Source organism: Aotus nancymaae, unplaced genomic scaffold (assembly GCF_030222135.1).
Source record: "Aotus nancymaae isolate 86718 unplaced genomic scaffold, 86718_ANA_hifiasm-v0.15.2.pri h1tg000040l, whole genome shotgun sequence".
In the NCBI taxonomy this organism is placed as follows: Eukaryota; Metazoa; Chordata; class Mammalia; order Primates; family Aotidae; genus Aotus; species Aotus nancymaae.
In genome coordinates this window covers 18,084,650-18,107,448 of record NW_026988454.1, presented here as the reverse complement: position 1 = coordinate 18,107,448, position 22,799 = coordinate 18,084,650, and the positions used below count along the sequence as shown (strand labels likewise).

The 22,799-nt window shown below is 41.1% G+C and overlaps 1 protein-coding gene across 4 annotated transcripts in view; it reads right to left on the bottom strand.

Annotated features, from left to right (window-relative positions):
* The window catches only part of LATS1 (large tumor suppressor kinase 1), a 53,157-nt gene that overhangs the window by 8,564 nt on the left and 21,794 nt on the right, over window positions 1-22,799 (bottom strand). For 3 of the 4 annotated variants that reach the window (XM_012452451.2, XM_064360581.1, XM_012452462.2), the window contains 4 exons: window positions 12,492-14,005; window positions 9,292-9,874; window positions 6,635-6,817; window positions 6,328-6,434 (listed from right to left, as the gene is read on the bottom strand). In XM_012452451.2, coding sequence (XP_012307874.1) covers window positions 6,328-6,434; window positions 6,635-6,817; window positions 9,292-9,874; window positions 12,492-14,005 — 2,387 coding nt within the window. The other variant, XM_021669853.2, reaches the window with a different exon arrangement.

The following is a 22,799-nucleotide window of genomic DNA, read 5'->3' as shown; positions in this document are numbered from 1 at the left end:
CAAGAGAAGAAAATGTGTGGTACAGAAAAACGCTTAAAGGTATGATGGTTGAACACACCCCAAATCTGATCAAAGACATAAATCTACAGATTAAGATGCTTGGTGAATACCAAACAGAATAAACCCTGAGAAATTCATGCCAGACGTATCATAATTACAATACTGAAAAAAATAATTATTGAAAGCAGCTAGAGAAACATAATGTATTACTTGAGGGATCTGAATAATTGCAGATGTCACATCAAATTATGAATGATAGAAGGAAGTGGACATTTTAAAGTGCTGTAATAACTAAAACCCAGAATTATGTATCAAGTGATAATACTCTTTTTTTTTTTTTTGAGATGGAGTTTCGCTCTTGTCACCCAGGCTGGAGTTTAGTGGTGCAATCTTGGCTCCCTGCAATCTCTGCCTCCTGGGTTCAAGCAATTCTTCTGCCTCAGCCTCCCAAGTAGCTGAGATTACAGGCACACGCCACCAGCCCAGCTAATTTTTGTATTTTAGTAGAGACAAGGTTTCACCATGTTGGCCAAGCTGGTCTCAAATTCCTGACCTCAGGTGATTCGCTCACCTTGGCCTCTCAAAGTGCTGGGATTACAGGCGTGAGCCACTGTACCTGCTGTTAAGTGATAATATTCTAAGATAGGCAAAATGTAGACATTCTCATATGAAGAGAAATTAAGACAATCTGTTGTCAACATACTTGCTCTAAAGAATTTGCTTAAAGAAGTTTTTCAGATGGAAGAGATATGATATAGAAGGAATCTTGAAACACCAGGAATGCAGGAAGAACAAGGAAAATGCTAAATATCCAGGTAAACATAATTGACTATTCTTCTCATCTCGATTTTTTTTTTTCTTCAGACAGGGTCTCATTCTGTTGCTCAGGCTGCAGTGTAGTGGGGTGATTACAGCTCATTGCAGCCTGGAACTCCTGGGCTTAAGTGATCCTCCTATGTCTGGAGTAGCTGGGACCACAGGCATGTGCCACCATCCACCATGCCCGGCTATTTTTTTGTTTTTGGTAGAGACATGGTCTACGATTTGTTACTCACGCTCATCTGGAACTCCTGGCTTCAAGCAATCCTCTTGCGTCGGCTTCCCAAAATGCTGGGATTGCCGGCATGAGCCACAGCACCCAGCCTCTCACCTTGAGTTCTTTAAAAGAACTTAATGGTTGAAAGCAACACTGTTACATTGTTGGATGAGGTAGGTTTTGAGACAAGGTCACACTTTGTTGCCCAGGCTGGTGTGCGGCAGTGCACTCTTAGATCTTACTGCAGCCTCGACCTCCTGGGCTCAGGAGAGATCCTCCCATCTAACTGGTCCCCCTGCCCCAAGTAGCTGGGACTGTAGGCATGTACAACCACACACCAGCATGCTAGACTAATTTAAAAAAATTTTTTGTAGAGACAGGATTTCACTATGTTGCCCAGGCTGATCTCAAACTCCTGAGTTCCAGTGATCCTCCTGCTGTGGCCTTCCAAAGTCCTGGGATTACAGGTGTAAGCCACTGCACCTGGCTAGATGAGGTTTTAAGCATATGTAAATATAATGTATAAAATAACTACAAGCTGGGTGCAGGCTCACGCTTGTAATCCCAACACTTTGGGAAGCCAAAGTGGGAAAACTGCTTGAGCCCAGAAGTTCAAGACCAGCCTGGGCAACACAGTGACTAATATTGATTGAAAAATAAAAATAAAATTAGTCAAGCATGGTGGCATGCACTTGTAATTCCAGCTACTTAGTAGAATGACACAGGAGAATCTTGAACCTGGGAGGCAGAGGTTGCAGTGAGCTGAGATCACACCTCTCTGCACTTGCAGCAGAGCAAGACCTTGTCTCAAAAAAAAAAAAAAAAGAAGAAGAAAAATAAAATAACTACAACATAAAGAGTAGAGAATAAAGGGACCTATATGGCAGTAAGGATTTACATTGAAGTTGAAGTTGTAAAATACAAATCTAGGTAGACAGTAAAAACTTATGCCAGGCACGGTGGCTCACGCCTATAATCCCAGCACTTTGGGAGGCCGAAGCAGGTGGGGAGGTCAGGAGTTCAAGACCAGCCTGGCCAACATAGTGAAACCCTTCCTGTCTCTACTAAAAATACAAAAATTAGCCAGGCGTAGTGGAGGGTGCCTGTAATCCCAGCTACTTGGGAGGCTGAGGCAAGAGAATTGCTTGAACCAGGAAGGCGGAGGTTGCAGTGAGCCAAGGTTGCGCCACTACACTCTAGCCTGGGCAATAGAGTGAGACTCCATCTCAAAAAAAAAGAAAAACCTTAATATATATTTTGTAGTCACTAGAGCAACCACAAACAAAACTAAACAAAGAGATAATAGTAAAAACCACAGTAGAAAGAGACATCACAGAAAATAGAGTTGCAAGTATCGAGGATCTACCGTTCCTTAAAAACAATCATTAAACTGGAAAAAGACTATCAGAATAATTTATTTTAGAACTTTGGAACCTGATCAGATACTTATAGCAGCCAGGAGAGTGCCTCATGAAGGGAGAGGCTGCTAAAATTTGGTTCAGACAGCAGCATGTGTGAGTGAGCCCACTACCATCTACCACACCTCAGTCCTGCGGCGGTCATGAAGACCACAGTTTGTCTTCCTGGAACAGCTGGTTAGTACCAAGGTGGGCAGTAAGAACTTTGCCCTCCAAAAATCTGAGGTTGTCCATTTTGGCTGGTGTTGGTGATTCCCTGAGGGACCAGCACAGATGCCTGCCTTTCTTTGACCTGCTCTGGCAGATTTAAAGAGACAGAGATCCATTTCTTTTTTTGACCCAGACATATAAAGAAATATGTCAGGTCACTGGCTTGGGTTATTTGTTTCCTTATTGTTGCGTTTTGAGGGTTCTTCATATATTGTAGATAAAAAAAACCTTTCTTAGATACGTGATTTGTAAATATTTTCTCCCAGACTGTAGCTTGTCTTTTCTCTTGACTGTATGTGTGGTAAAGTTCTTAGTGTTGATGAATTTCTTCTTTTACGGATCATGATTCTGGGGTCATTTCTGGAACTCTTTACCTAACCCCAGCCCATGAAGATTTCTGTTTTCTTCTACAAGTACTATAGCTTTAAATTTTATCTATACATATGTGACTCAATTTAAGTTAATCTTTGTAAAGGTGTCAGGTCACTTGAGGTTCAGTTTTTGTTTTTGTTTTGTTTTGTTTTTTGCGACAGAGTCTCGCTCTGTTGTTCCAGGCTGGAGTGCAGTGGCACGATCTCGGCTCATTGCAAGCTCTGCCTCCTGGGTTGAAGTGATTCTCCTGCCTTGCCTCCTGAGTAGCTGGGATTACAGGCATGCACCTCCACATTCGGCTGATTTTTCTATTTTTAGTAGAGATGGGGTTTTGCCATGTTGGCCAGGCTGTTCTTGAACCCCTGACCTCATCCACCTTGGCCTCCCAAAGTGCTAGGATTACAGGCATGAGCCATCTTACCTGGCCTGAGGTTCAGTTTTCTTGTATATGGCTGATCAGTTTTTTTCAATACCATTTGTTAGAAAACTATCCTTTTCCCATTTGCACCTTTGTCAAAGATCAAATGGCCATAGTAGTGTGGTCTTATGTCTGCATTCTATATTCCGTTCCACTGATTTATGTGTGTACCTTTTTGCCACTCTTACACTGTCTACATTATTGCAGCTTCACAGTTCATTTTAAAATCAGATAGCTGAACGCTCCAACTTTGTTCTTGTTAAAAAATTGATTTTGCTATTCTTTCCTTTTTTTGAGACAAAGTCTCACCCTGTTGCCCAGGCTGGAGTGCAGGGGATTGATCTCGGCGCACTGCAACTTCTGTCTCCCGGGTTCAAGCAATTCTCCTGCCTCAGCCTCCCTAGTAGCTGGGACTACAGGCACATGCCCCTGCACCTGGCTAATTTTTTGTATTTTAGTAGAGACTCCTGAGCCCAGTGATCCACCCGTCTCAGCCTCCCATAGTGTTGAGATTACAGGCATGAGCCACCGAGCCTGGCCTATTCTACTTTTTGTCCATCCATGTAAATTTTAAAATTGATTCATCTATTTCTACAAAAAATCTTGCTGAGATTTTGACTGGAGGTGAGTTAAACCTATAAATTAATTACATGAAAAGTTATAGCTTTGCTACGTTAACTCTTCTAATCAATGAACATGGTATGTGTCTCCACTTATTTAGATCTATGATTTCTCTCTTTCTTTTCTTCTCTCTCTGTCTCCCCCTCCCTCCCTCCCTACTCTCCTTCCCTCCTCTCTCTCTCCATCCCTCCCTCCCGCTCTCCCTCCCTCTCTCTCAGTCTCTTTTTTTTTTTTTTTTTTTTTTGAGACAGAGTCTCACTCTGTCACCCAGGCTGGAGTGCAATGGCACTATATGGGCTCACTTCAACCTTCTCCTCCCGGGTTCAAGCAATTTTCCTGTCTCAGTCTCCCGAGTAGCTGTGATTACAAACTAATTTTTTTGCATTTTTAGTAGAGATGGTGTTGCCATGTTGGCCAGGCTGGTCTCGAACTCCTGACCTCAAGTAATCTGCCCACCTGGCCTCCCAAAGTGCTGGAATTACAGGTGTGAGCCACTGTATCTGGCCAAGATCTACGATTTCTTTTTCTTTTTCTGAGATGGTGTCTCACTCTGTCACCCAGGCTGGAGTGCAGTGACGCAATCTTGGCTCACTGCAACCTTTCCTCCCTAAGCCTCCTGAGTAGCTGGAGTTTATAGGTGCCCGCCACCATGCCTGGCTAGTTTTTGTATTTTTAGTAGAGAAAGGGTTTCACCATGTTGGCCAGGCTGGTCTCAAACTCCTGACCTCAAGTGATCTGCCTGCCTTGGCTTCCCAAAGTGCTGGGATTACAGGCGTGAGCCACCGCACCCAGCCTGTGATTTCTTTCAGTAGCAATTTGCATACAGATCTTGCTCATGTTGTCAGATTTACATTAAAGTTTTTTTTTTGTTTTTGTTGAGACAGAGTTTCACTCTTGTTACCCAGGCTGGAGTGCAATGGTGCGATCTCGGCTCACCGCAACCTCCGCCTCGTGGGTTCAGGCAATTCTCCTGCCTCAGCCTCCTGAGTAGCTGGGATTACAGGCACGTGCCACCATGCCCAGCTAATTTTTTTTTATTTTTAGTAGAGACGGGGTTTCACCATATTGACCAGGATGGTCTCGATCTCTTGACCTAGTGATCCACCCGCCTCGGCCTCCCAAAGTGCTGGGATTACAGGCGTGAGCCACCGCGCCCGGCTACATCAAAGTTTTTTATTTCAGAGGAGCTACTGTGAATGGTAGTGTTTTTAAATTTTAGTTTCTGGTTTTCATTGCTTTAAGAAAGAAACATATGAATTTTGGCTGGGCACAGTGGCTCACGCCTGCAATTCCAGCACTTTGGGAGGCCAAAGCAGGTGGATCAGGAGGTCAGGAGATCGAGACCACCCTGGCCAACGTGGCAAAATCCCATCTCTACTAAAAGTAGAAAAATTAGCTGAGTGTGGTGGCACGTGCCTGTAATCCCAGCTACTCTGGAGGCTGAGGCATGAGAATCGCTTGAACCCAGGAGTCGGAGGTTGCAGTGAGCCGAGACTGTGCCACTGCACTCCAGCCTGGGCAACAAAAATGAGGTTCCATCTCAAAAAAAAAACAGAATGATCAGGAGTTTGACTTCAGAAAGGAGGAAGAATTACAGAAGAAGAGAGAGATGGAAGTAGGACATTCCAGACAAGAGGGGATGGTATGAACAGAAGGCAAATTTGGACTTTAACCCATTGACAAAGGAATCATTAAAGGCTTTTAAATCAGACAGTATCTGAACAAAATTGTGGGTACATTCTCATTTAAGTGTGAGAGGTATTTTCAAGTGGGGATATAAACATTTGTTTGTGGTTTGCACAGAAGGAGACAAAGCCAGAAGGCAGTAGGTGACAAGGAATAAACTGGAATAAATCTTCAAAATGGACCTTTTTGAGAATGAAATGAGTATGGTGTATGAGTGAGAGGGAATACAAGACTATGGTGATATGGCATGATGGAGACAGGAGTTCACATGCAATTTTGGTGAGTTCCTATACCCTTACGAGTTCATTCTTTTTCTTTTTTTTAATAACAACTTTTTTTGGAGAGGTGGGGTCTCACATTGTTGTCCAGGCTGATCTTGAACTCCTGGGCTCAAGGAATCCTCCTGCCTCAGCCTCCCAAAGCACTGGCATTATAGGTGTGAGCCACTGCACCCAGCCCAAGTTCATTCTTTAACTCCAGATTAAAATACTGTAAGTACTAATAAATAAAGGTCAATGATATAGGAACTTTGTGACAATTCTTTTGAAATAGATGCCATACCTTACCTTCATTTGTGTTTCTAATGGTGTTTGTGCCAAGAAAGGAGGTTGTCCCACCAACATTTCAAAAAGAATAACACCAACACTCCACCAATCACATAACTGTGTGTATCCTAAAATAAGATACCAAAGTTAGTTATTTATAAGCACTTTATAAATGCTCAGAATACAATCAAAATTAACATTAAATCACCAATTTATACTGTAAAATTAATATTTTTATTATAAACCTGAAAAATAAGGCATATTCTAGTGTTATGTCTTGGCTGGTCTAAAGACCTACTGAGAGTACATATGAAACCAAGTGCTTTACCTGTTCGTAGCAACACTTCAGGTGCAATATAATTGGGAGTCCCAACCAAAGAATGTGCTAGACATCGCTGGTGCTGGCGTGCAGCTCTCCGCTCTAATGGCTTCAGTCTGTCTCCACATCGACAGCTTGAGGGATCCCCCCACTCATTACTGAAATCCATGCTATCTTGCCTTGGATGGTCACCTGCACAATAAAAGAATAAATAAAGAAAAGCAACAAGGACAAGAGTAAACCTGAAGTCTGTTTAATCTTTTCACATAATGGTTTAGGGTTAACATTCTCCCTTGTGACAAACTAAGATACAACGTACGCCAAATCACTGAGATATCAATAGGAAGGGTTTTACGCTAAAAAAAAAAAAAAAAAAAAAAAGCCTAAGATTTAGTAATTTATTCAATGTTAAATGACAACAATATGAGTCATGGGGCGATTAAGGCCACTCCCTGTTACTACTCTGGATAAACTTTCAAAAAAATTAGATCAGTGTTTCATTCAATAAATGACAGTGGTAAGATAAAGGTCTTTTCTCAGGCAGGTTAATTCTAGTAGGAAAAGAAACAAAACAAACTACTACACACATAAGAAACAGTGACATACCCTACAAAGAGAATCAACACAGAGTGATGCAACAAATTTGACTGGATAGCTACATACGACTGCATGGTTAGGGAAGACCAATTGAGAAGGTGATATCTGCTAAGCCATTAAAAAACAAGAAGGACTCAACCATTTGAAAATCAGGACTAGGTATTCCACACAGAAATAACAGCAACAGAGAGAAGACCAGTGTAGCTGATAAAGGGGAGAACTACTGGAAATGGGCAAGAACCACAGAAAATGGGGCAAGAACAAATACACGTGGGTTTTGCAAGCAATAAAAATGGTCTGCCTTTTACTCCAAGTAAAGTGAAAAGATACTGGAGAGTTTGAAGCCAGAAGATAACAAGATCTGATTTATACCTTAAAAAAAAAGTTATTTATGGGCCATGTGAAGTTTGAAAGGCCTATCTGAAATCCATGTGAAGATGGCCAAGAAGTAGTTGGATAGTAATTACGAATTTCAGAGAAAGGCCATTTCTGGAGAGAGATTTGGAAGTCATTGACATATAGATGGCATGACGTTATCTAGAGTTATGTATAAGAAATAAACCTAACTATAATAATTATCTGGGATGTTTGATTAAAATATGATTTCCATGCCCTGAAAATTTTTGATCGAAAGACAAGAATAGAGCCTAGGAATCATATTTTTAAGAAGCTTCCCAAGTAATAATTCAGTTGAATCTGGGGAGACACTAAATTCCATTATGTTGAACATTAAGGTAGGTTCAATTGTCTCAGTTCTACTCATTTTAATGTCAATCGACTTGTGTTCACAGCAACACAGGAAGCTAATAATACTTACCTCAGAGGACTGTTGTGAGCATATTCGAATATACTGTAAAGCACCTAGTACATAGTATTTAACAAATGTTAGATTGACTTACACTTCCATTAGCGCTTGGAGGGATCTTGGTGAGGCAGTGTGGTGTAGTAGAAATAACATGGGCCCTGAAATCAGACAAACCTGGGTTCAAAGCCTAGCCCTTACACTTGATTTCTGTCTGACCTTGGGCAAGTTACTTCATCTAATTAGGGCTCAGTTTCTTCATCCTGCCTCACAGTGACACTGTGAGGATAAAGTAGGATCAAGGATCATAAAGTGTTTAGGGTTATATAAGTTGTGTAACAGTCACATAACGGAATCCTAAATAGCAGTTAAAATAAATGTTACATGAATAACATGGAGGAACCTCAAATAAGTCAACACAAAGAATATATATAGAATTATATTTAAATAAAGGTTAAAGAGTAGGCAAAATAAAATATTATTATTTAGGGATATATACATTTGTGATAAAAGTATAGATTAGAGAGCTAATTACAAAGTTCTGAAACAATAGTTATCTCTGTGGAGGAGAAAAGAGGAAGTGATTGTTTAGGGGCATCTAAAGTACTAATAATCTAGTTCTTTAACTGAATGGTGGATATGAGGATTCATTAAAAACTTATTAAAATGATATTTGGCCAGGTGCAGGGGCTCACACCTGTAATCTCAGCACTTTGGGAGGCTGAGGTGGGTGGATCACCTGAGGTCAGGAGTTTGAGATCAGCCTGGCCAACATAGCAAAACCCTGTCTCTACTAAAAATACAAAAATTAGCTGGGCATGGTGGTGGGTACATTTCTACTAAAAATACAAAAATTAGCTGTGCGTGGTGGCAGGTGCCTATAATCCCAGCTATTCCTGAGGCAGGAGAATCGCTTGAATCCGGGAGGGGGAGGTTGCAGTGAACTGATATTGCACCACTGCACTCCAGCCTGGGTGAAAGAGCGAGACTCCATCAAAAAAAAGAAAAAGTTATTTGTCTGACATATTGACAAATAAAATGTAAAAGGAGTGACTCAAAAATGTTAATAATATTTAGTAATAATCAAATCGAGCACATTCTTTCATTTTATAAGTCTAAGCACCTAAAGGATTCACCCAAGTTTATCCAACAGAATCAAGACCTGACCCATGTCTTCTGGCTCTCAACCAGTGATATCATCATCCTATATTTTACTGTATCAATAAATTACATTATCATGAACAAACTACATTTTGAGTTTACTTACCACTCTGATAGTACTTAGAATCGTGTGTCCATCGGAAGCCAGTGCAGAGGCCAAAGTCAGTCAATTTAATATGACCATCACGATCAATCAAAATATTATCAGGTTTAATATCTCTATGAATAAAACCCATTTTATGAACACTTTCAACCGCACAGGTAAGTTCTGCTATGTAGAATCGTGCCAGGTTTTCTGGAAAGATGCCCATTCTAATTAATAGGCTCATCATATCACCCCCAGGAATGTAGTCCATTACAAAGTATAAATTGTCCTTATCTTGGAATGAATAATATAGACGAACTACCCATTCATTGTCAGCTTCAGCCAGGATATCTCTCTCAGCTTTAACATGAGCGACTTGATTTCGAAGCAGAACATCTTTCTTTCGAAGAGTTTTTGTTGCATACAAAGCCTTAGTATCTACTTTTCTTGCTAAACAGACTTCACCAAATGCTCCTATTCCTAGTGTCTTTATCTTCACAAACATAGACTTGTCCATTTTAGCCCTTTTAAGACGAATGTAATTAGATTCTTTTTGGCAAAGCATCTTTCTCATTTGATCCTGGGCATCTTGAGATAATCCAACCTAGGCAAATAAACTAGATGTTAAATAAGAATTATCTTCTTCAATATTAAGAAATAGCTTGGAAAAAATTCAGGCATATATTTAAAGGTTAAATGCATAATTTTTAATAAAGCATGTTAGAAATCTAGAAAACATTTCAAAGGAAATTAATGATCAAAAGTGCAGCTTAAGAGGTAGTTAAAAGGATATTCAAAGTGAGTACATATGCAAATTCAGCTGTGGAGTGCAAGAAGAGGATCCCAGACGAGTGAGCTTTCTACTCTTCTCTAATGCACTCCGGAAAAAAAAAAAGGTTCTCAATGTGAAACAAATATCTGTTAACATGCATCTTCATTTATCTCTCTGTTATATACTTCTCTTAGTGTAATTCCTAGGCCTCAAATATCCTTCCTCCTATTTTATCTTTCATGAAAAAAAAAATTCTACCACTCCAGGCTCATTTATTCTAAAAAATTAATGTACCGAGAACAATAAAACAATGCCTTTTCTAACCCACCAATCCTTTCCCCATTCTAAATAAATATATGAGAGTCATTAATAATCTTTCCTTTTCTCTTTTTCAGGGCATTAGAGTAAAGGTGTGACTCATGGCCCACCACTAACACAAATTGCAAAGGGTTTCTCCTACTTGTTTGTTTACAAGATATCCTTTGGGTATTTAGGAATATTTCAAAGAATAGTCAGTGTGACTCATGAAGATATCAAAAAATAGATTAAAAACAAAAACTAACTTCTAAGTATTATAGATATGGAATACCTGGATTTAGAAGGGAGAAATATTTTGGCTAATTAATAAAGAACTAATTAAAGGGTTCAGATGGAAAAGGAATTCAATTGGAAAAGTGGGGTCTAATTCTAGAAATGCAAGACTAAAATAGAGCAACCACATGCTTCTGTTAGGATTCACATTTGCATGCAAAATCTTTTAAGGGTGACATGCCAGACTTAGTTCAGAACTGTTTCTCTTAAAATCTTACTTGCCTACACAGTAATGGAGACTACAGAAGTCAGCAAAGCTTCCAACACCATAAAAGTTTAAATCAGCTATTAGTGAAAGTGAAGAGGAAAAAGGAAAAATAAACTAAGAAAATACATACAGACAGACTTTAGTAAGAAATCCTAAGAACTAAAATATAGATAAGTCATAGAGATTATTATGGCATTTCTCATTTAATAAAATGTAAAATGGAATAACAATACTGTAAATCAGATTTGGAAAAATCATTTTATTTTATTTTTATTTTTTATTTTTGAGACGGAGTTTCGCTCTTGTTACCCAGGCTGGAGTGCAATGGCGCGATCTCGGCTCACTGCAACCTCCACCTCCTGGGTTCAGGCAATTCTCCTGCCTCAGCCTCCTGAGTAGCTGGGATTACAGGCACGCGCCACCATGCCCAGATAATTTTTTGTATTTTTAGTAGAGACGGGGTTTCACCATGTTGACCAGGATGGTCTTGATCTCTTGACCTCGTGATCCACCCGCCTCGGCCTCCCAAAGTGCTGGGATTACAGGCATGAGCCACCGCACCTGGCTTATTTTTTATTTTTAAATTATTTTGGGATGGAGTTTCACTGAGTTGTTGCCCAGGCTGGAGTGCAATGGCGCAATCTTGGCTCACTGCAACCCCCGCCCCCCGGGTTCAAGTAATTCTCCTGCCTCAGCCTCCCAAGTAGCTGTGATTACAGGCACGCGCCACCATGTCTGGCTAATTTTGTATTTTTAGTAGAGATGGGGGTTTCACTATGTTGGTCAGGCTGGTCTCGAACTCCTGACCTCAGGTGACCCGCCTACCTCAGCCTCCCAAAGTGCTGGGATTACAGGCCTCAGCCACCTCTCCTGGTGGGAAAATCATTTTAAAAGAATGGTTCTCTCAAGTACATAACGGCGTTTAATCACAAGGTTAAGCCTCTTGAACCATGAGTGACAGATGTAAGATTAGGAGTCAAATCTTTGAACTCTAAGCATATGATAAAAACAATAATGTTCACAATACCATCTTAATATCTAGTGAAGAGATCTATGTGTAATGACAACACAATTTAAATAGGTTTATTTACTCTGATCTCCCTTTAGTATAGTTTGACTTAATAATTTCAATACATTTTTCTCCAGTATATTATAAAAATGAAATTAGAAGGGAGAAATAACTGAAGGGAACTTCTTTGACACTTTCTAGTAAGATCTATGTGATCAATAAACCTATAAACTTCAAATTTTCTATAAAAAGAAATGTTTCATAAGTGTATCAGGAGATGAGACCACATATTACTAGTTTATCTTTAAATGTTGTAAGATAATGTATAAAACCTAGAAAACAACCTTGCTTCAATTTCCATATAAAGTATTATGTACACCTAAAGTGTATATTGCAAATTATATTTTTCTTAATTTACACAAGATTTTATTACAGGAAATTCTGAGTAAATCTTGAAATACTAAAATAAAATGGTTACAATCAAATGTACTTTAATATTTATTCACTTTTAAATTCTGTAACTGATAATATATTGTATTAAGCTATAAAAAGAATGAAAAATACTGGAGCACAATATTTTAAAATAAACATCAAGTAAACAGATGATTAAGTATAAAAATGGACATTTTAAAAGGTTTTACCCGCATCATTTCATTCTCTAATTGTTTTTTACGATGTAGACGCTGCTGATGAGATTTGAGTACATTTTCTACATGTTGCTCCATAAAGAATTTAAATGCTTGAGGAGAATAACTTTGAATACGAGATTCCCTTCGCTCTTCATCTTTCTTGTTTTTCCTAACAGTGATGGGTGAAGTTGTAATTTGTTTCTTTTCTTTATCCCCACTATCAACATTTTCATAACTCTTTTCACTCTCATCCTCCTTGGGCAAGCTTGGCTGATCCTCTTTGCTAGGCTTACTGATTGATTCATATGGAGGAACAGATGGGTTTTGGTGCAGCAGATGTTTTGGGTAGGGTGGTGGTGGTCCTTGATAGTTTGGAGCTTCAGCAACAGGTGGCATCACAGTCACATTTGAAGTGGTTCCCTCAGGAAAAGGACTGGGTTGAACAGTTTGAATTGGCTGTGGTATCCAAGAAGGGTGTGTAGGTGCTAAAGCAGTCTGTAGCTCTGGTTTTAATACACGCATGCTTTTCACAGGCTGTTGAATAGGAGCTGGTGTAATTGCAGTGACTGTTGTAGCAGAAGGCTGAGAATTAGCAGAGTGACTTGCCCTATTTCCTAACGGGTTATTAAAAGAATTTGACCTCACTGGTATGTTAGGTTGCCAGGTAGGGATTTCATGCCCACTGCTCGGGGATGACTGGGCTGGAGCAGAAGATGACTGAGGCCAATTTGTCTGCAGTCCAGGCACATTAATGTTATACAGTTCCATGTTATGACTATTTCTGTTTGGCACCATCATAGACTGAGGAATATTTCCATTTGTATATGATGAAGGAGCAGCAGATCCCCCTGTTTGTAAAGCAGAAGGGCTTTGTCCATTAGCTGTGGTCAGAGGATATGGAGGTGGTGGCTGTCGATTCACAGTGGCAGCAGGGACAACATTTTGGTGTATCATGAAATCAGTCTGTCCAGTACCATTCTGCATTCCAGGTCTCCCTGATGGAAAGTTAAATTTGCTAGAACTCTGCATGATGATTGGTTGTCTGCCAACAGGAACAGAACTAATGCCTCTCTGTCCCTGATTAGGAGGATTCATGGGGGAAGTGTTGAGAGGTGGTGGTGGATAGCCCTCTTGCCATGTCCCAGGTGGGACGGGAGAGATTCGTGAGATTACGTATTCCATGTTCCCAGAATAGCGCTTTGTTTGAGAGTTTGGTTCCCATGAAGGAGGAGGTGGAGTTGTACCTCTTGGAGGGGGAGTCTGGCCTCTTGGAGGTGGTGGAGGAGTGACACTCCTTACTTGAGGTGGTGGTAGGGGGTTCACTCTCTGTCCGTTGCTAGGGTGAGCTGGAGCAAATGCTGTTATACCAGATCCAGACAAAGGTCTTCCTACATCTGTCTGTGAGCTGGGACTCTCAGAATGATAGGCCACACTTTCTCCTAGTGGTGGGCCATGTCTCTGAGGAACTAAGGATTCTTTAGAACCTTTCCAGCTCTGTTTGCGGTTAACTGATTGTTGCACATTCCCTATGGTCATAAGAGAGATAAAGAGAAAAAAGAATCATGTTTTACTCTTATTGTTATTTAGCTCAATTTAGGAAAAAAATAGTTATAAAAATAAAATTTCAGTAAGTGTTTTCCTTTTACCTTTCAAATTTTTATTTATTTTTGACTGGGCATGGTATCTCACTCCTGGTCAAAATTTCAGCACTTTGGGAGGCTGAGGTGGGTGGATTGCTTGAGCCCATGAGTTTGAGACCAGCCTGGGCAACATTCTACTAAAAACACAAAAATGAGCCAGATGTGGTGGCACGTGCCTCTAGTCCCAGCTACTAGGGAGGCTGAGGTTGGAGGATCGCTTGAACCTGGGAGGCAGAGGTTGCAGTGAACCAAGATCATGCCACTGCACTCAAGCCTGGGAGACAGAATGAGACCCTGTCTCAAAAAACAACAAAAAAAGTATTCTTGATTGATGGCTCAAAATTCACAAAGTATAATATCATACCTACTTTTGTCCTTTAGCTGAGCAATGTTCTTTAATAAGGTACTTCAGGGATATACAAGTTAGTATATACAAGTTAGTACTATACATCCTATATGTACTACTACAATGCCTAGCTTTTTTCTTTTTTCTTTTTTTTTCTATTTACCACTATACTAACAAGGACTTTTCTCATTAAACAAAATGAAGATTCCGTATCAGTATATAAATTTATTTCCTCACTTTAAAAAAATGTTACCATGGCTGGGCGCCGGGGAGGCCAAGGCAGTTGGATCGCAAGGACAGGAGATCAAGACCATCCTGGCCAACATGGTAAAACCATCTCTACTAAAAATACAGAAATTAGCTGGGTGTGGTGGTGTGCACCTGTAGTCCCAGCCACTTGGGAGGTTGAGGCAGGAGAATCGCTTGAACGCAGGAGGCCAAAGCTGCAGTGAGCTGAGATTGTGCCACTGCACTCCAGCCTGGTTGACAAAGCAAGACTCTGTCTCGAAAAAAAAAATTTTTTTTTGAACAGATACAGTTTCATATATATGCATGTATATTTATAAATTATTAGAGGTGGCATTATTAAGCCAAAGGGTATATCTCTTTGTAATTTTCATAGCTACTACTGCTTTTAAATATATTTTAATATATATATATTTTTAAATTGAGACAGTCTCATTCTGTCACCCAGGCTGGAGTGCAGTGGCACAGGCTCACCACAACCTCCGTCTCCCAGGTTCAAGTGATTCTCCTTCGTCAGCCTCCCAAGTAGCTAGGACTACAGGCATGCACCACCGTGCCCAGCGAATTTTTGTATTTTTAGTAGATGGACTTTCGCCATGTTGGACAGGCTGGTCTCAAACTCCTGACCTCAACTGGTCTGCCTGCCTCAGTCTTCCAAAGTGCTGGGATTACACATGTGAGCCACTGAGCCCAGTCTTTAAATATGGTTTTTAAAACAGAAAAATTAGCTGAACATTAAATAAGGTATAGATTTTACACAGCCTGTCTTTAATAAAATGTCCAAATCAATAAAACAAGCAAGAAAATATACAATACCAAAAAAAAAAAAAGTATTTAAAATAGAATAGTCCAGCCACTTAGGAAAAATGTATCAGATATTTTGGTATAAAAGACAATACATATGGTTGGTGTGGTGACTCACACCTGTAATCCCAGCACTTTGGGAGGCCGAGGTGGGGAGATCATTTGAGGTTGAAAGTTTGAGACCAGCCTGACCAATAAGGAGAAACCCTGTATCTACTAAAAATACAAAAATTAGCCAGGCGTGGGGATGCATGCCTGTAATCCCAGCTACTTGGGAGGCTGAGACAGGAGAATCGCTTGAACCCAGGAGGTGGAGGCTGCAGTGAGCCAAGATCATGCCATTGCACTCCAGCCTAGGCAACAAGAGCAAAACTCTGTCTCGAAAAGAAAGAAAAAAGACAGTATGTATATACATTCCAAAAGGACTAAAGGTGTAAATATTAAAGATGAAATCATGTAAGCGCTAGAAAAAAACAAATGACCATTCGATAATATTGGGGTACCTCATGGGAATGTCTTCCAGGCATGACAAAAGTAGAGATCTAAATACAAACACTCATTACCATGAAAAACAAAACAAAAAAGAATACTAATAAATTTGAAGGTCAACATCATCCTGGGCAAAAATATATCTAACAACACATATGAGGAAAAACGTGGTAAAAAGCAGTGCATGTTCATAATGTTCAGTGGAACACTCTCTTTCATCTAGGCTGGGCGGCATTTTGGGTCTATGACTTAGGGAAACATTATCATTCTGGGTAAACCGGTAAGTCCTCTGGCCATCAGGCTCTTTCTCACTTTCCTCAGACAGCTAGCTGAGGCCAAATACACCATGTCGCTGATTCAGTTTTCAGAGTATACAGCCACCCCTGCTGTTCTGTGCCTCCCACAGAGCTCTCCATGTTCTTCCACTTCCCGAACCTTTCCACTATGCCCTCTGGATCCACTCGGCTCCACAGCCAGCAAATGTGCTTTATCAGTAACCTCTCCTCCAAGCTTTCCCACCATCTCCTTGAAGCTGGTTTTCTTCTGCTGATATTATTTTCCTTTCAGCCCTTTGAAATTAAGGTTTTCTTTAAAAATAAACTGGCCAAAAGATGGGGTTCTAACATTTGTTCTTACAGGTTGATATTGTTCCTTTTAAAAAGCCAGCTCTTTTGAAGTTCATGCTATGTGTGAGGCCACACTAATTTCTCTCATCTAATGAGCTTCTACCTATTTGCTCTATCTCATTCAGCCACAACTTCAGCATTCGGTCTACCAAAAGCCCCACCTTCATCCTGTAACCTCAATATCCACAAGGATGAACCATCTACTGCCCTCATATCATAGCTTCTTCATCTCCCCTCTTCCACTCCACATCAAGTATCACTCTCATGATTGTATTTCAAATTTTGGTATCACTCAAATCTGCTCTTCTTTCAGAATCACTACTTTTTCTTATTGTTGTTTTTGTTTTTGAGATGGAGTCTCGCTCTGGCAGGTTGGAGTGCGACGACTCGATCTCAGTTCACTGCAACCTCTGCCTCCCTGGGTTCAAGTGATTCTCATGCCTCAGCTTCCCAAGTAACTGGAACTACAGGTCTGTGCCACCATACCCAGCTAATTTTTGTATTTTTAGTACAGACGGGGTTTCACCATGTTGGCCAGGATGGTCTCGATCTCCTGACCTTGTGATCTGCCCGGCTTGGCCTCCCCAAGTGCTGGGATTACAGGCGTGAGCCGCCACGCCCAGCCATTTTTTTTTTTAAAGACTCAGTCTCGCTCTTATCTGCCAGGCTGGGGTGCAATGGCGCGATCTCGGCTCACTGCAACCTCTGCCTCCCGGGTTCAAGCGATTCTCCTGCCTCAGCCTCCTGAGTAGCTGGGATTACAGGTGCCCACCACCAAATCTGGCTAATTTTTGTATTTTTAGTAGATGGGGTTTCATCATGTTGGCCAGGCTGATCTCGAACTCCTAACCTCAGGTGATCTGCTGCCTCGGCCTCTCAAAGTGCTGGGATTCCAGGCGTGAGACACTGTGCCCAGCCAGAATCACTACTTTTAAGTTTTATACTCCCAGACCAAGCTACTTCTTTTGTTTACTCCTACTGCAAAAGTTTTTTTAAATTTTTTAAAGACAGGTTTCACCATGTTGGCCAGGATAGTCTCGATCTCTTGACCTTGTGATCCGCCCGCCTTGGCCTACCAAAGTGCTGGGATTACAGGCATGAGCCACCGCGCCCGGCCCCTACTGCAAAAGTTTTTAAACTTTACTGAGTAGCAGCCCTTATCAAGATCTCCAAGTTGTTGTTTTTGTTCAAACAGAGTCTCGTTCTGTTGCCCAGGCTGGAGTGCAGTGGCACGATCTTGGCTTACTGCAACCTCTGTCTCCTGGGTTTAAGCGATTCTCCTGCCTTAGCTACCAGTATAGCTGGGATTACAGGCGGGTACCACCCCACCTGGCCAATTTTTGTATTTTTAGTAGAAATGGGGTTTCACCATGTTGGTAAGGCTGGTCTTAAACTCCTGACCTCAGGTGATCCACCCACCTCGGCCTCCCAAAGCACTGGGATTACAGGCATGAGCCACTGTGTCTGGCCAAGAGCTCCAAGATTAATCCCCTACTTTATCAGACCACCTTTTAAAATTTTTATTCTCTTGAAACAGTCTTGCTGTCACCCAGGCTGGAGGGCAGTGGTATGATTATGAATCACTGCAGCCTTGAGCCCCTGGACTCAAGCAATCCTCCCGTCTCAGCCTTTCAAGTAGTTGGGAATACAGGCATGCATCACCATGCCCAGCTAATTATTTAATTAATTTATTTAATTTTTGTAGAGATAGTGTCTAAGTTGCCCATGCTGGTCTCAAACTCCTGGGCTCAAGTGATCCTCCTGCCTCAGCCTCCCAAAAATACTAGGATTATAGGCAGGAGACACTGAGCCCAGACTATTTTTAAAAAAATTTTGCAGAGACAGCGTCTCCATAAGATGCCCAGGCTGGTCTCAAACTCCTGGCTTCCAACAATCCTCCCACCTTGGCCTCCAAAGTGCTGGGATTACAGGCCTGAGCCACCACACCTGGCCCTCCTCTTTATGACACATTTTATCCAACTTAAATCCATGGTCTATCACTTTGTTCTTCCCTCTCTATTCTTTTTCTCCAGGATCTCCTCCTTTTCATTCATTCATTAAATATTTATTGAGCATCAACTATATGCCAGGCACTGCTCTAAGCAATCCAGTGACTTGGTAAGCAACAGAACATCCCTGGCCCAAGGAACCTACATTTTTGAAGGAGGAGCCAGACAAAAAACAAGTGAATAAATAAACAAGGTAACTTCAGGGTATGATAAATGCTCTGTGAATGAAACACAAATGGCATCAAATAATAGAGAGTAACAGGAAGATAGAAAGGGATAAGAATCAGTGGTCTAAAAAGGTTTCTCTAAGGCCGGGCACAGTGGCTCACACCTGTAATCCCAGCACTTTGGGAGGCCGAGCAGGGCGGATCACGAGGTTGGATCGAGACCATCCTTGCCAACACGGTGAAACCCCGTCTCTATTAAAAGTACAGAATATTAGCTGGCGTGCACCTGTAGTTCCATATACTCAGGAAGCTGACGCAGAACTGCTTGAACCCAGATGGAGGTTGCAGTGAGCCGAGATGGCGCCACTACACTCCAGCCTGTCAACACGGCGAGGCTGTCTTAAGAAAAAAAAAGACTCCTCTGAGGGATAATGTATGAGTGACAACTGCATAGGCCAGGCACAGTGGCTCACGCCTGTAATCCTAGCAGTTTGGGAAGCCGAGGCGAGAGGATCGCCTGACATCAGGAGTTCTTTGAGACAAGCCTGGCCAACATGGTTAAACACACCTCTACAAAAAACACAAAAATTAGCTGGTTGTGGTGGCACATGCCTGTAATCCCAGCTACCCGGGAGGCTGAGACAGGACACCTGGGAGGCTGAGACAGGAGAATCGCCAGAAACCAGGAGGCAGAGGCTGTGGTGAGCCGAGACCACGCCACTGCACTCCAGCCTCGGTGACAGAGCGAAACTTTGTCTCAAAAAAAAGACTGCATAAAGGTCCTTAGGAGCTTGGTATTTTCCAAGAAAATAAACCCAATATGGCTGCAGAACAGTAAATGAGGTGGGGAAAGTGATATTGGATGGGATCTAAAAGGCAGCCAGGCCACGGACAAGGACTTTGGAGAGAAGAAGCCGATAAAGGCAAAAGAGTATGCTCAGATTAAATTACCCTTTCAGGCTGGGTGCACTGGCTCATGCATGTCTCAAAAAAACAAAACAAAACAAAACAAAAAAACCCCTTTCAGCAATATTATCTACCTTTTTTTGGACTTGTTTAGTGAAACTTCAGTCAGGGGTAATTCCAGCTATCTTTCTTTTTTTTCCACACTCACAAGAATAAGTGATGCAATGGGCAGACTGATTCTACTATAACTGAGGATCAGCATCCTTCAATGGCCTCAGCACCACCAGGAAACTCTACTCTTTCTATAGTCTCCACTATTGCCAGTCCTCAGTCTCCTCAAACTGCCTGCCCCATCCATCATTCATCACTCTTAGAAAATGACTTGCTTTTCTATTTCAGAGAAAACAGCAGGCATCAGAAAGTACTACCTTAGCTTCCCTACATAACCTAGGCCTATTTGCTGCTGTTAGAGAAAAATGGCTGTACCTCTTTCTATCCAAGGCTAATATTCTCTCATGCTATGCTTTGGATCCTATTCCTCCTGGTTTCTCAAGAAGCTTACTTGATCCTCAAGGATCTCTTGATTATTTAATTTCATCCTCTTGACTAGAGTCTTCCAATTACTTTTTAAACATGTTTAAGTCTTTACTTAAAACAAAAACAAAAAAAGACTCTTCTTCCACTCCCATATATAGAGTTCTACCTCAAAGTGTTAGCTGATGCTGGTCCACAAACTGATATTGGCCTTCCATGAGATAAGTATGGAAATTGAGAGTGAGGATTGAGAAACTTTTATAGAAATTTGACAGAATAAACTTATGTCTGTTAAATATCATAATAAAATATTTAAACTTATATTTTTATGTCATTTAAAATTTTAACCTTTTTTCTTTTGAGAAAAGGGCTCACTCTATTGCCCAGGCTGGAGTGTAGTGGTGCAATCACAGCTCACTGCAGCTTCAACCTTGCTGGCACAGGCAATCCTCCCACCTCAGCCTCCTGAATAGCTGGGACTACAGGCACCCATCACCACACCTTGCTAATTTTTTGTAGAGCCAGGGTTTCACAATGATGCCCAGGTTAGTCTCAAACAACTGAGCTCAAGTGATCCTCCCGCCTCGGCCTCCCAAAGTGCTGGGATTACATGCGTGAGCTACCATGCCTAGCACTTAAATTTTCATTTTCTAATAATTTATTTTATTGTATTTTATTAAATTATGAATTGAATTCATGAATTAGAAATCTGAAAAATCAAAGGTCTTCACCATAGATGGTTTGAAAGCATTACTCTTGCTAATGTCCTCACTCTCTCCTCACAGAGAAACCTCTTAAAGGTATACCTTGTGTTTTTTGCTACTACATCTCCTATTTAGTTCTCTACCCACTCCAGTCTGAATTATGTTCCCATGACACAAGTTACCTCATTTGTTATGGGCTGAATCCTCAATCTATATGCTGAAGTCCTAACCAGCAGTACCACAAGATGTGACTGTATTTGGTAATTAAGATTAAATTAGGTCATTAAGGTGGGTCCTAATGCAATATGACCTGTATCCCTGTAGGAGAAAATTTGGACATGGAGACAGAGACCCCAGACACATGCACATGCAGAGGGACACACATATGAGGCCACAGCAAGGCAGCTGCCATCTGCAAGCCAAGGAGAGCAGCCTCAGCAGAAACCAGAACTGCCAGTAAGTTAATCTTGGACTTCTAGTCTCCAGCACTGTGAGAAAATAAATCTCAATTGTTTAAGCCACCTAGTCTGTGTTATTTTGTTATGGCAGCCCTAGCAAACTAATACACCACATCCTAAAGCCAACAAGATTATTTTTTAGTTCTCATCTTGGTCAATATCTCTTTCTTAGCAGTATTTGGCATTTTGACCATTCCCTCCCTTTCTTGAAACATTCTCTTACTTTGGCTTCCAAAACACCGAAAACCTTACTGGTTTTCTTCCTTCTCTTTTAGCTCTTTCTATTTTTTTTTTTTTTTTTTTTGAGATGGAGTCTTGCTCTGTTACCCAGGCTGGAGTGCAATGGAGAGGTCTCAGCTCACTGCAACTCTGCCTCCTGGATTCAAGTGACTCTCCTGCCTCAGCTTCCCAAGTAAGTGGGATTACAGGCATACACCACCACGCCCAGCTAATTTTTGTAATTTTTGTAGAGATGGGGTTTCACCATGTTGGCCAGGCTGGTCTCGAACCCCTGACTTTGTAATCCTCCTGCCTAGACCTCCTGGAGAGCTGGGATTATAGGCATGAGCCATTGGCCTTAGCTATTTCTTCTCTGTCCCCTTTGCAGGTTTATCCCTTCCTACTAGCTATTAAATAATAAGCTTGGTTGCAGGCCATCTTATTATTTTGATTTATGTAACATCCCTTAAGTGACCTATTTCATATCATGGCTCATACATACATATCCAGCTCCCTACTTCATGTCTCCACTTGGAAAACTAAAGCCAGATTTATGATCTTTCCCACCCAATTCTATTCTCTCTTAACATTTCCTTTCTTAATGTAGGGTATTATTATCCATCTATTTTTCTAAGCCAAAAACCTAAGAGTTATCCCCTTCTAACATCACACCCTGCATGTAATCTATTACCAAGTCCTTGTCAATTTTACCGCTCCCATTCCTCTCAATTCATTCATTTTCTTCACTATTACCCAAGTCCAAATTACCCTCACAAACTGCTATGTCTCCTATCACACACACCTGCCTTCTTATCTGTCCTTGCTCCTAATGCATTCTCATCCACTGCAGCCATCTTTCTGAAATACAAATCTAATCATGTTGTCACCCTGCTTAAAACACTTCTACACCTTTCCGCTGCTCTTAGAATAAAATTAATAAACAGTTCTGCAGAGTCAGGCCTCTATGGACTTCTCCAGTCACATTTCATAATCCTGTTTTCAGTGCTCCAAGCATTTTCATTTCTTTTTTTTTTTTTTTTTTGGTGTTGCATCAAAATCTGCCAAAGCAGCCAAGCACAAGGACACTCACTAAACCCATCCCCATTAACTCTGTACTTCTTCAGATATCAGCTTTATTATCAGTTTATGAGGAAGGATTTTTCTGATCTTCT